This window comes from Ailuropoda melanoleuca, chromosome 12 (assembly GCF_002007445.2).
Source record: "Ailuropoda melanoleuca isolate Jingjing chromosome 12, ASM200744v2, whole genome shotgun sequence".
NCBI lineage: Eukaryota > Metazoa > Chordata > Mammalia > Carnivora > Ursidae > Ailuropoda > Ailuropoda melanoleuca.
The window spans coordinates 79,702,748-79,716,074 of NC_048229.1; the positions used below are offsets into that span (position 1 = coordinate 79,702,748).

Genomic DNA, 13,327 nt, shown 5'->3' on the forward strand with positions numbered 1-13,327 from the left:
CAAGGGAGGGGCCTTCATAGTTGTAGTACACGTTCAGAAAGTTCATTTGTGAAAAGGGAGCTTTTAAAAACACTGTGTCCTCAAAGCTCATTCATTCACTAGGGGATCAAACAATGTGAAGAAGAGCTAGTGCTTAATAGCTTGATTCTGCACATTTAACTTAATTAATCCACAGCTCTGAGCTCCCAGCTCAATACAGTGTTTCTAACGACCATCCAGAGTAGCTCTGCAAGCAGAAGCAAAACCGACTTAACAACAAACCAAAAGAGCTATAATCCGTCGGCTGCTTCAATACGTTCCTGCCCCGACTCTGGCCACGCACAGAAACCCTTCACTGCAGTGACCGGAGCGCAAGCCACGGAGCCACAGCTCGTTATGTACAAATCAACTGAAAGTTTCTATACCAGCAGCACGAAGTTGGAAAATGAAAAATTTTAAGTCCTATTCCCAGCAGCCTCAGACAACATGTGACTTGGGAACACATATTAGGAAGAATGTGCAGGACCCCTACTCTGACAGTCACAGGACTGCCGGAAGGAAACGGAGACACCACCACGATACAGGTGCCCGTGGACCAGAGGACCAGCACCAAGCCAGCAATTCTCTGCAAAGTCATCCATGGATTCAACACCATGACAGTCCCGGCCCCACCAGGATCTCTGTACAAACTGACAAGCCGATTCTGAAATTCTTATGGAAATGGAAAGAACCCACAACGTCCAAAGCAATCTCGCAAAAGAACAAAGCTGCAGGAACATGCCCCAGTTCCCAGTAGGACTTACTATAAAGCTGCGGTAATCAAGACAGTAGTACAAACAACAGGGTCAACAAATGTATCAATGGAATGAAACAGAGAGCCCAGAAACAGACCCATTTACCTGGTCGGCTGCTTTCCGACAAATACATCCAAGCCACCCAACGGAAAGGAACAGTCTCTTCCACAAATGACACTCCAGCGACTGGACATCCATACGAAGAAAAGGAACCATGATCCCTGCCTCACACCACACACAAGAAATAACTCTAGACGGGCCACAGACCCAAACACAGCGTGAAGCTACCAAACTTCTGAAAAGGAGCCTCTTTGCAACTTAGAGATAGGCAAAGTCTTTTAAGACACAGAAAACAATAACCATAAAAAACCTGACAAATTAGACTTCACCAAAACCTTCCACTCAAATGGAGTAAGGCCCTAAAAAATCAAACAGATAACTGAGAGATAAAGATGGAAGTGAGTTAATGTAACAAACAAGGATTTTGTTACCACGGTGAGTAATCGGACTTGAGCTAAATACCGAAGCTGGCTTGTGAGGAGTCATAATCTTATTGACTTTGCATGAAAAGGTCAGAGTCATTAGAAATACCAACCAGACCCAATTACTCAGAACAAAGACCTTTGAGATATGTTCATTATGAAATTATCTCATGAGAATTGCATGCACAAGGAAAAACACAGGGGCCCAGAACATACAGGACAAGAGTAACAGTTTCCCCAAGCTGGCTCAGCAGGTGCTGGCACTGTGTAACCATCACCTGCATCTGCACGACGGCCCAGGACATGGGTGTTCACACCTTCCCTGCTCCACAGAGGTGTGGGGCTTGGAGAGTTTGAGAAGTCTCTCCAAAGTTACCCAGTTAGAAGCAACAGAATCGGTGCTACTCCCGAGTCCACGTGCTAGGTGGCCTTGCTTCCACCAGGGCCAGCGCGAAAGCCGGCAGGAGCACAGGAGGCAGGCGGCTCACACAGCCCGGTGGGCGGTACATGAGGAACAGCAAACTAACAACACATAACAAGAATTCGGAACATCTTCAGGGCCTTTTACCGGGCAATCCCATTTCGTACGACACAAAAACCAGGGAAGGTGTTGCACGGAGTTCAGGCAGCTACAGGAACACACCTGGAGGCCCTCAGCCTGGCACTCAGGCATTCACACACAGGGCCCTACTCCGTCCTCCAAACCCCGCAGCGGTCTGCAGGTAAATGTATGGCCCCATTTCACAGACGAGGACTGAGGCTCTCAGGGAGCAAGTCACCCGAGCAGAGGGTCAGGAGGGCAGCAGAGGGAGCACAAACCTCATGTCCCACCGCCAGAGAGCAGTGACACTCATGCAGTCACCCTATGGATGACGGATGGAACAGGCTTTAAAAATGAAGTCTGTGGGGCGCCTGGGTAGCACCGTCGTTAAGCGTCTGCCTTCGGCTCAGGGCGTGATCCCGGCGTTCCGGGATGGAGTCCCACCATCAGGCTCCTCAGTTGGGAGCCTGCTTCTTCCTCTCCCACTCCCCTGCTGTGTTCCCTCTCTCACTGGCTGTCTCTATCTCTGTCTAATAAATAAAATCTTTAAAAAAAATAAAACATAAAAAATAAAAATGAAGTTTGTAAAGAATTCTAATGAGCCTGGAAAATATTTCTGGAAGAACTAAAAAGCTTTCAAAAAAAAAAAAAAAAGACCCAAATTAGATGGCGTTAGATCGCAGTTACATAAACAAAATTTGGAGAAAAGGAGGGATGACAGAGGACAGTGTGGGGGCTGCTCCTGCTGGGGCTCCCACGATTGCCTGTTTGATGGTGAGAAGGTATCATTTCACAACATGCAACAAAGAAACAAAAGCAAGGCGTGTCCGTCAAGGAGTCCAATGCCTGAGCCTCTGTCACCACCAAGTGCAGAATGCACTGTGAGCAGGGCCAGCAGAGACCCAAAGCCTGGTCAGGAGGAACAAGGGATGCCCAAAGCATTGCAGGGGTGGGGCCTGGCCATCCTCCCTCCTTCCTCTCTTCCCAGTCTCTGCTCCTCCCCTCAGGTCCCAGTTTTCCAGAAGCCTCAGGTTGGGGGCTGGACAGGAACAGGATGGGCAGGGAAGATGGCGGCTGGGCCTTGCCATCACCTGTGAAGGAGGCCCGGGGAGACAAGTCTGGGTAGACCTGAGCGCCTGCCCTGCTCACAGGAACCCAGGAGAAGGGCTGCACTGTGCAAACCACACAGGTCACCCGGAGGCGTCATAAGGAGCAGGCCAAGGGCACCGCAGCCTGAGGCATCAGCCTGGACCTGGCATTCCAAAGTGGACATGGCAGGCAGAAACCCCGGGACCGGTGCTGGCTGGGAGAGTGGGAAGGCTGGAGAGCGCGACGCAGTGCGTCAGGCAGAGACCTGCAGGGCAGCTGTGGCCTTTACAGGGGAACGGGGGAGACTCACTGGTTCCCTCGTGAGCAGCACGCCAAACGGGTCTGGGGCCAGTACTTCTCAGAGTGCACGGCCTCCAGGGCTGGGACTGCCAGGGCATCCCCCACAAGCTCTCACAGTGCCTCGGAGAGCAGAGGGCAGCGCAGCACCAGGCTAACCCCTGGTGGCATGAGAGGAACCCCTCCTCCCCCAGAGGAGAGTGCAGTTGCCACCCTGTTCCCCTGCTAGCCCTGTTGACACCAGGAGCCCTCAGTTCCCTTGAGAGCGCCCTGTAGCCCCAGAATTTTAAATGAGCCTCAGCCATCAGAGCACAGGGCAGCCAGAGTGCAGGGCTCAGCCTTTCACCTCTGTGCGCAGAGCTATCAGGAACATGGTGATGTCCCCCCATGGCCTGTCCTCTCTCCCTGGGACCTGGAGCCATTCCACCGGATCTGAAAAACTCCACGAGAAAGCGAGGACATTTCTGGCTGACTCATGAGTCAGCAGGAGACCCTGTCCCCACGTGGCTGAGGGGCAAGACAGGAGAGGGACAGACAGAAAAGCAGGCGAGAGACGCCGGCAGCTGAGACGGACAAAGTGACCGTGGGGCCAGACGGCAAGTTCTCCCTCTGCTCTGCCCCGCGATGCAGCGTCTCCCTACCCGACCTCCCCCGATGGGCTCGGCAGGGGAAAACAGACACCTCTGACTACGCAAAAACTAAAAACAAAAATACTCCTGGATAAAAACAGACCATAAAGCAAACTAAAAGACAAAAACATGCAGAAAAACACTTGAAACTCACACTGAAACACTGATTCTCTAATGTGAAAACAAAGCTCCTATAAATCAACTAGAAACATACCAGCACCAGAGAGAGAAAGCAGCGAGGACGTTTACCAACAAACCTGTCACAGAAAAGCAGCCAGGGGAGCCCTTGGCCACGCCCCAACTCCAGCCTCCATCAGGGTCACAGAAACGCAGACTGACGCCACAGTCAGGAGGCCAGCAAAGCTTCGCTCCCCCCAGCGTGCACGTGTTCTTTAAGTTTCCACAAAGGACTTGTGTTAGTACTTTTATCATCAGAAAAAATACCATTCCACCTCAAAATCAGTGAGCCCACACACAGCAGCTTACGAAACCTTTTTCTGATCCCAGCATATGTATTTCCAGAAATACACTATTCGGCCCTTCTAAGGTCCGCAGCCGAGGAGTTTCTATTCGCTGAAAACACGTAAGCTGTGTGTTGCTGGGGTTAATGCCGACTGTGAATTCGGCCGTAATACCGGGCTTGCTAAAAGGTAACACGGAGGCCGCTGGGGGCAATTGGGTTTTGGAGAAAGGAGTAGGCCTTTGGAAGGCCGAGGCCTGCATGACCACTCTGCCGCTGGAATGATGCGGGGAGTTGCCTTCCGGAAACTTCCCTAGCCCAAACAGCCACCTTGTGATCTAAGAGGGGCAGGCACTGTCCCTCAGGCTACGTTTAGCGGACCTCCTGGAACCCACAGATTAGCATATCGTATCCTTTCCCTTCAACAGATCCTCCCGGTTTCAGTAAGACCCCTGGTCACACATCAGGTGCTTGAGAAACAGTGATAAGGATTTGTGAGTGTCCTGAAGGACCGATAAAAAGCAGGAGTAAAGAAGAGCAAACGGTCTTTGTGTCTGAGCGCTGACCCCTTGCCTTCTCTCTTTTACAGCAAAGTCTGGAGTCATTTTCATCCATTGCTATACGGACTGCTGGCCGTTCCCGGCAGTGTGTGTGACCATACCTGCAGTCTTCAGTGCCAGTGTTGTGAATGAAAAATGTGTCTGCATCATCGTCACCTTAACAGGCCGTGCACGTGAGAAAACAGGGCCTCATCTACCTTCGAAGGACTCCAGTGAGCACCTGTGCGCACTCTTCAGACGCAGACATATCTGCGTATGGGTTTACGCTACATCTCCCTGCCATCTGGCTAACAAGGAAGCTACTGGACGCAGAACCTGGGAAATACACAGCCAATAAATATGTGTAAGCTCAACAAGCAACCTGCATTTTAAAAGTTCAAGTTTTCCTTATGAATGTTTTGAAATGGCAGTATGACTTGGATCCTCAGAAAAGGAACACTCCAAGGCACCGTGAAATCACCGTGCCAGTAAAAGGAAGTCCAAAGAAGCTCACAGGTGTGGTTCAGAGACAGGCCTCCCTGCTGCACTGCCAAGACCTGGAAATCTCAGCCCCAGGCCCATCTGTGCAGAGAACAGAGAGGCTCCAAAATAGCCCCCCGGTCTCCCTGCAAACTCACATCCAAGAAGAAATCTCCAGCAGCACATGGACACTCTCGCCAAAGGGGCGAAAGAGAGCCGATCAGAGAGAACAGTTTCTCTCGGTCTCGTTCGTTCCGAGGGGCAGTAGGGAATGAAAGCCTGTGCGCATGGACACGTACACGGGATGCCCTTCCTGCTAGAAGGGTCAGACGCACACATCGGCATGAGCCGGGGGGAGACAGCCCTTCGTTGGGGGCACACTGGTGATGTCAAGCCGTTTAGCCTCACGCCTGCGCCATGTGAACAGAAGGGGTACGGGCTCACCTCTTGCCTCCCGCCAGACATCCTGTGGTGGTCCGTCTGGTTGCACTTGGTGGAGAACTCGTCCTTCTTCACAATCTTGAGTGTTCACAACAAAGAGGGGAACCAGTCAGTCACGGGCCGCACGATCAGCCTCTCCCGCACCAACAAACCCGTACAGAAGCCCAGGAGGCCACCGAATCGGGCCACAGAAGGGAGCTCAGAGCCGCCCTGAGCACGCACGCACTTCTCAGGGGCAGGTGCACGTGCGTGTTCCCAGGAGGACATCGTAACAGCAGAGAAAAGGGGCCGATGCTTTTGTCGCACGTTAGGCAACACACGTGCTTACTGGGGTGGCTGTCTGCCAAACCATCATGAGAGACCAGTGTCTTACTCCAAGTTGCAAAGAGGAGACCAGGGGGCAGTGAGGAATCACGACGAAAACAACCAGTTCCAACTGAACGCAGAATCCCCAGGGGGTCCCAGCAAGTGAATCTCCAAAGGGCTGCCCACAGCACCCGCACATCGGTAACGCACCCCAGGGTGGGGCTTCCCCCATGCTCACTGCTTGGTGTGGACACAGGTCTGCAGCTGGGACCACAGCCACTCAGCCAGCACCGGACCCTGGCTGCCACTGAGACTGGGCAGGACAAAGCAGCCCGAGCCCCTTGCCTGCACACGGCTGCCACAGCTCAGGCCCCAAGCGCTCACCTGGATGTGGCCGTTGTGGGGCCCTCTGTGGCCGTACATGCACTCCACCGTGGCAGACTTTCTCTCCATCAGGTGGACTCTGAACAGGGGCTTGAATCGCATCGGGTCGTCCACATGAGGGTCGTGGGGAGGCAAGTACATCCAGCCAATGATGAACAAGCCGTCCACCTGCGGAGAGGAGAGAGGGCACAAGTCCACACGAGGCTCAGGGTGAGGTGCCGAGGAAGAAGGTCCCCACCGTACCCTGTCCGCGAGGACCACCCTCGTCCCGCACAGCAGTCCCACTGAGACTCTCAGGGCCAGGGAACATCGCGGTGCCCCCATCTAGCACACCACCAAGTGCTTGTTAACTACAAGTTCTCAACTGTAAACAGTGACCGTTGCTGACAACACTGCATCAATGCTGAGATCTTCTAAGACAGCAGAACCGAAATGTTCTCACCAGAAGGAAAGAATAACATGTGAAATGGAGGATGTGCTAATCCGAGACAGCAGGAAGCCTTGCAGAGCGTGCAAATACCAATCACTGAGACGTACTTGTCACGCACCTTACGAGTTTACCTGTCCGCTACTCTTCAGTAAAGCTGTAAATAAGAGATACATGCCTGCACCGTTACTTACAACAGCCAAGACGCACAGACGGCCCAAGCGCCCACCGACGGATGAATGAAGAAGATGGGGTGTGCAGATACCATGAAATACTACTCAGCCACCAGAAAGGATGGAATCTCGCCATTTGCAACAACATGGATGGAACTAGAGAGTATAATGCTAAGTAGAATAAATCAAACAGATGATTTCACCCATACATGGAATTTAAGAAACAAAAGCAGCAGAAACAGATGCTTAAATATAGAGAACAAAGAGATGGTTGCCAGGGTGGGGGGTCTGGGCGAGATGGGCAAAGGGGAGGGAGAGGGACAGGCTCCCAGTTATGCAAAGAATAGGCCACAGGAGTAAGTCAGCTGCACTTGTGAGCACAGTGTAACAGACTGTGTCACCAGGTGACACTCACGTAGTATCGTGCACCAGCTACACTGCAGTAAAAAAATTTCGAAAGAAAAAATACGTAAATTTTGTTGAAAAACAGGAAAAACAAAAAAAAGTAGCTCGACCTAAACCTAAAAGCAAGCCTTTTAGAGAGAAATGCCAGGTCTGAAGCAGGGGAAACGGGGGGCTGCTTCTTGCAGCAGAGACCCGCAAGGGCTGCTACAGACCCAGCTCCAAGCAAGCCGCTGTGTGACGGCAGCTCTGCGGCCGTTGGGGAGACAGACGTGGACCCGGCCTCAGGCCACATCGCAGTGTCCCCACCATGTCTTCATGGTGGCGTAAGCACAAGGCCACGTGCAGGAAAACACCCGTGTTCTTTAAAGAACCACAAGGAAGTACAAACATACAAATGGCACGGGCCTGGGATCTGCTTTAAAATGACTGAAAACCAGGCAAGGGGAGGAAGCAGGTGCTGGGGGCTGGTGGTGCTCGGCAACGGAGGGCATCTGCACTGCCGTCACTCTTCCAATGCACCGTGGTAGCCACGGTGGAGATGGGGTCAGCGCAGGGAGTGGTCCCCAGGCACAGCACGCTGCACGTTCCCGAGGCCGAAGGGCCGGCCCCACAGTCGGGAGCCTGGGTGCCCGGCGGCGGGCTCAGGCTCACCCATTTCTGCAGGATCCGCTCCGAACCGATGAAGGCGACCTGGCACTGTTTTCTCATGGCTCCATTTTCCCCTAATTAATCCCCTGCTTTCAGTAGCTGCAGTTTTGGGTTTTTTTTTTAACTCTTTTTAGTCACTGCCAGTAAGAAAAACAATTACTACCCTCCCTGCCTGAAGCACGGAAAGCAGCCTGCCCACGCTGGGAGCAGTCTGGCTTGTCCTGCAAGGAACGTGCTAAATGCAAGGCTTTCCCTGGAGATGTTAAAGCATAAACACAAAGCTTGTTTCTTAATGGATGTTTCCACTGAATCATAAAGAACATGAGGCAGTGTTCATCCCTGTCCAAAACCCCACCTGGTGAGCACAATACAGACTGACAGCACCCAGAGTCCCCGGGGGCCCGTGCGAGGCCCAGAAGTGGCTTTCGTGAGAGGCGATCATGCCAGTCCTGTGGACCAGGGCTCCTGGCTGGCCCGGGGGTGTGCAACAGAGGGAAAGCAAGATCAGAGCACCTGGGTGTGCTCCCCAAAGGGCACAGGGGAGCGTCAGCTGCAGCTGGCACCTAGACACCCCCCACCCCACCAGTCCTGGAGCTTCGTGTGAGTAGCTGCAGCAGAGACCCAGCAGAGTGCCACATCCTACGATACAGACACCTGTAAAGCACTAAAAATGAGCAGCTACCTTCTGAAACACGACAGGCAAGCGACTGAGCGGCATCTGAAAATGAGACTACAAGACTTTCCTCCTGCCTAGAGCCCAGGGGCCACACCAAACAGCCCCACCTGCGGACACCAGGTGTGAAGTCCGTGCCCACCTCCCTGAAGACACCAGGGAGCACAGTGGCCCCAAGACAAGAACCGAGAGCCTGAAAAGAAGGTGAGACATGAGGCGAGCCGAAGGGGACAGGGCCTCCCACCCCTGTGCCCCAGGTTCCTGACCACTGGTGGCTGGGCAGAGGGGCAATGGGGCACTGGAATCCCAGGGCTGCCGCAGAGGCCAGCACTCTAGGGCAGGATCCCGAAGAAGCAGGCCCCACAGTGCACACAGCTCGGTAGCCCTTTCCTGTGAGGGGAAACACAGGCCCTGGTGAGTACACGCTGCAGACAGGGCCATCGGGAACGAGATCGGCCCTCACCACATCTGGTCAGAGCAAGGCACGCTGCCGACTGTGACCCCAGGCCAGAGACCAGACACCCTCCTGGGGGCAGCAGCGTCCACAGCCACGTGTGTGGGCACACCAGCTGCCACGCCTGAAAATTCAGAGGAAAAAGCAAAACTGTAAACTGAACTGGAGGTCCCGGGCTTTACAGAAACTTTGATATATATTCAAGAAGACACAATAAGAAGGAAAACAAAGGTCACCAAAAAATAAACAAATAAATAAAGCCAGACTTACATCCTGGCTGTAGTGGAGTAATGAGGACTGCTGTGAACAACGAAGTGACCCCGGACAACAGGCCGCACAAGGCTGTGATCCCAGAGAAGAGAAAAAAGAGAGGTGACCCCTGCCAGAAATCGCCTGGATTCCTGCCAGAAGCACCTTTCAGACCCCAGGGCTCAGAGGGGGCCAGGCAGAACCAGGCACTGTTCTAACCTGAGCGAACAGAGATCGGAGTTCAAGGGGCTGGCAGGGCTGGAGTACGGGGGTCGAAGTCCCAGAAAGGAGGGAGCTGCGAGCCCAAGGGCCTGCCGAGGGGCCCAGGTTCCAACCACTCACCAAGCCCAGTAAAGGCTGCGCAGCATGCTGGGCCATCCAGCTCCCAACAGCCGGGCACGAGAGTCCTGAGAGAACTCCCCGGGCACGGAGGGGGGAAGCCCCAGCACTGGGACCTTGGACAGAGAGCTACAGCACATCCCTAAGAGACCCAGTGGTCCTCAGTGAGCGCCCTGTCCACCTGACCACCCGACCCCACTTGAGGGAGGGGAATCATCCAGCTCGTAACTCCTTAACAATGTCCGCTACGGCAGGGAAAAGTGCAGGCGAGCAGGGGACGGGAAAACGGCAGACAGCCAGAGTCAGGAAGATAAGGCAGCAGAAACTAGGAACACTGTGGTCTCAGCAGCAGCCTGGCAGGGAGAGCCCCCGTGGGACCTCAGTCCGGCTGCTGGCAGGACAGAGCGCTGCCTCCATGGCAGCCCCGCTCTGCTGGTCCTCCTGGCCAGCCCTTGTTCTCACCAGGACCATGGCTCTCAGCTCGTCAGTGCTTCTGGCCTTCAGTGAGCCTGATACTTGGAAGGCAGAGGGCAGTGCTCCTGGGGCCTGTCCTCGCGGTCTGTCTGTGCGAAGAGGTGCCTGTGACGAGAATGGGGCTGTGTATTTCTGGCAGGAGATCAGAGAAGTGAGGCTGTGTGTGTCACGTGAAACCAGGAGGGGCCTGAGGTCAGAGTCCTACTGCTGGTTAGTTAACATGGATCACTGGGATGGGTGCTGTTGGCCACACCTCTCCCTAGTAAGGCCCCTCTTCCTCGTTGTAATCTTGATGGCTAACAAACGGCCCTCAAAGCCGTCCGTGTCTGAAGCCCTGGAGCCTATGAACCTCATCACCTGACGCTGCAACAAAGGGTTTTACAGACGTGAAGGCGATCGCCAGACGGCTCTGGCTCATCCAGACGGGCCCTAAATGCCATCACCTGAACCCCTGTAAGAGGGAGGCAGACAGAGGTCTGAGACACACAGAAGGGGAGAGGCCACACAAGGACGGAGACAGAGGTAGGTGTGTGGCCACAGCCGAGGGCCACCTGGGCCACGCAGCTGGAAGAGACAGAAGGACCGTTCCCCAGAGTCTTCTGAGGGAGCGTGGTGACCGCGCAAACCTTGACCTCAGCCCAGGAATACTGACTGAGGACATGAGGTACAGTGACTGAGGACGTCAGGAACACTGAGGACATGGGGCACAGTGACTGAGGACGTCAGGAACACTGAGGACATGGGGCACAGTGACTGAGGACATCAGGAACACTGAGGACGTGGGGCACAGTGACTGAGGACGTCAGGAACACTGAGGACATGGGGCACAGTGACTGAGGACGTCAGGAACACTGAGAACATCAGGCACAGTGACTAAGGAGGTCAGGAACACTGAGGACGTCGGTCACGCTGACCAGGGATGTCGGGCATGCTGACCGGGGACGTCAGGAACTGCTGACGCCAAGCACGATGACTGGTGACACTGGGCACGTTGACTGGGGACGTCGGGCACGCTGACTGGGGACAACAGGCACAGTGACTGGGGACGTCAGGAACACTGAGGACGTGGGGCACAGTGACTGAGGACGTCGGGCATGCTGACCGGGGACGTCGGGCTTCCAGAAGAGCAACAGAATACGTTTTATGCCACCTGGTGTGCGGTCATTGGTATGGTGCCCCCTGGAAGCTAAGAGAGTAAGTGATAAAGGGAGATGTGGGGAGATGCTCTCAGATGGTGGAAATACGGTCTCCCAGAAAGTTCCCACTGTTGGTGCTCCCACCCATCAAGGGCACTGGCTGACCCCAGTATTACTGCGGTGGGTGAGAAAAGCTTTAAAATTGGGGCTTCACAGCCCCACCTTCGACTTCACTCTGAGGCCCAACCTGGTTCCGAGGCCGCCATGGCTGCTGAACTGTCTTTCTCACAGGGCAAGCGCTCACACACACAGCCGGGGTGCGCCTCGGGGCACAGCGACGGGGCACCTGCTATGATTCCATGTGGCCCCGAGGGCCAGAGGGTGAGTGTCCGAGACTCCCAGGGCTCCTCACTAGAACAAACTAGTGCACAATCCAAAACCAGGTGTCCCGTGGGCATGAGCAAGGACCAGGATAGAGGAGGGAAGACGCCATCATGGCAACCAGGGGCTCATCAGGACACAGAAAGAAGGCTGAGAGCCAATCACAGAATAGCCTCTGGCCCCCAACAATCGCCATACCACGCGGGCGACAGCGGGCTTGCCCCTCTGGGAGAAGTACGCAAAGACCCACGCACCATGCTCTCGGACTTACCACCACGTTCAGCAGTCCCCCGTAGGGCCCGATGTCTGGCTGCCACAGTCCCAGAATGTGTCTGTACCGATGGAGCACTGCAGGGAGAGAGAGAGAGAGCAGGTCTTCGTGCTGGAGCCAGCCAGTCTGCACTCCACAGTGACACAAGGGGAAGGGCGAGATGAGAAGCCAGGAACTGCGGATAAACTACTCACGACAGCTGGGAAAAAAGCCTTGGACATAAAGGTGGAGCAGATCGCTTAAAAAGTTTCTAAAGTTCTAAGAAGGGAAATGCCTTTCAAAACCCTAACAAGACAGACAACAGGGCCGCTATGGAACCCAGGCCCTGAGTGACCAGTGCCAATAATTCTGCCTTGAAAGACACAGGGTGAGCACCCTCGTAAGGTGGTGAGCCTCCCGTCACCGAGGGAGTCAGAGACGGGGACGCCGCTTCCCTAGGGACAAAGGCAGATGGGGACTAGGTTCTCCTAATGCTAGGACCTGGCATCTGTACTTGAAGTGTGTCTACAAAGCAAGTAGACTAAAAATCACCACTGGAGTGGACTGCCTGCCCCTGCTGGGCGCGCAAGCCCGACAGCGCGGTCCCAGCAGCAGGTACCAGCCGTGACCCTGACCACACATCTGGTCTCACGCTACCCTGGGTGCACCGAGTAAAGCTGCTCGCTCTCCCTGCTGTGGTGGGCCTCGTCCAGTCAGTTCACAGCTGGAAAGAAAGGGCTTTTCCACGAGCAAGGAACGCCTGCCTGACTGAGCTGGGACATCAGTCTTTTCTAACTTGGGACTTGAAACAAACACAGGTTCTTCCAGGGTGTTGCGCCTGCCAGATTTCAGACCCCAACTGCACCCTCAGGTGCACTGGGTCTCCAGCTTACTGGCGGCAGATCTTGGGACTTTGCAGCCTATGTTAACTGCAGGACCCCATTCCTTGGGGTAAATGCATCCCTGGCAAAGGCACAGTGGGAGCCAGGGATGGGCTGGAGCACCGGAGCTGCACGATCACACCGTTCTGTGGGAAGGGAGCCCGGCCAGCGGGCACAAGTGGGACCCGGAGACGCGATGGCAGCTATCAGGTGTGCACGTTGGTCCGGGGGGGGTACAGGGACGAGGAAAGTGAGGCCAGAGCAGCCCAGGCCTCTGAAGTATGCAGACAGCTGGCCGGCAACCACAGATAGCCGAGCTGTCAACCTAGGAACACAGGTGTCTAAACGAGCATGTGCTGTCTCCCAGACACCTGCCGTTCATCCCGTGTGCTATCTTCTGAGTTGGTTTACAAGAT

The 13,327-nt window shown here is 54.6% G+C and overlaps 1 protein-coding gene across 6 annotated transcripts in view; it reads right to left on the bottom strand.

The window, feature by feature from the left end:
* Positions 1 to 13,327, bottom strand: part of FBXO31 (F-box protein 31) — a 42,540-nt gene that overhangs the window by 8,765 nt on the left and 20,448 nt on the right. For 3 of the 6 annotated variants that reach the window (XM_019803644.2, XM_019803640.2, XM_019803632.2), the window contains 4 exons: positions 12,052 to 12,128; positions 10,252 to 10,368; positions 6,422 to 6,589; positions 5,735 to 5,809 (listed from right to left, as the gene is read on the bottom strand). In XM_019803644.2, coding sequence (XP_019659203.2) covers positions 5,735 to 5,809; positions 6,422 to 6,589; positions 10,252 to 10,368; positions 12,052 to 12,128 — 437 coding nt within the window. The remainder of the gene's footprint in view (positions 1 to 5,734; positions 5,810 to 6,421; positions 6,590 to 10,251; positions 10,369 to 12,051; positions 12,129 to 13,327) is intronic. The other 3 variants (XM_019803617.2, XM_034672505.1, XM_034672504.1) reach the window with 1 other exon arrangement.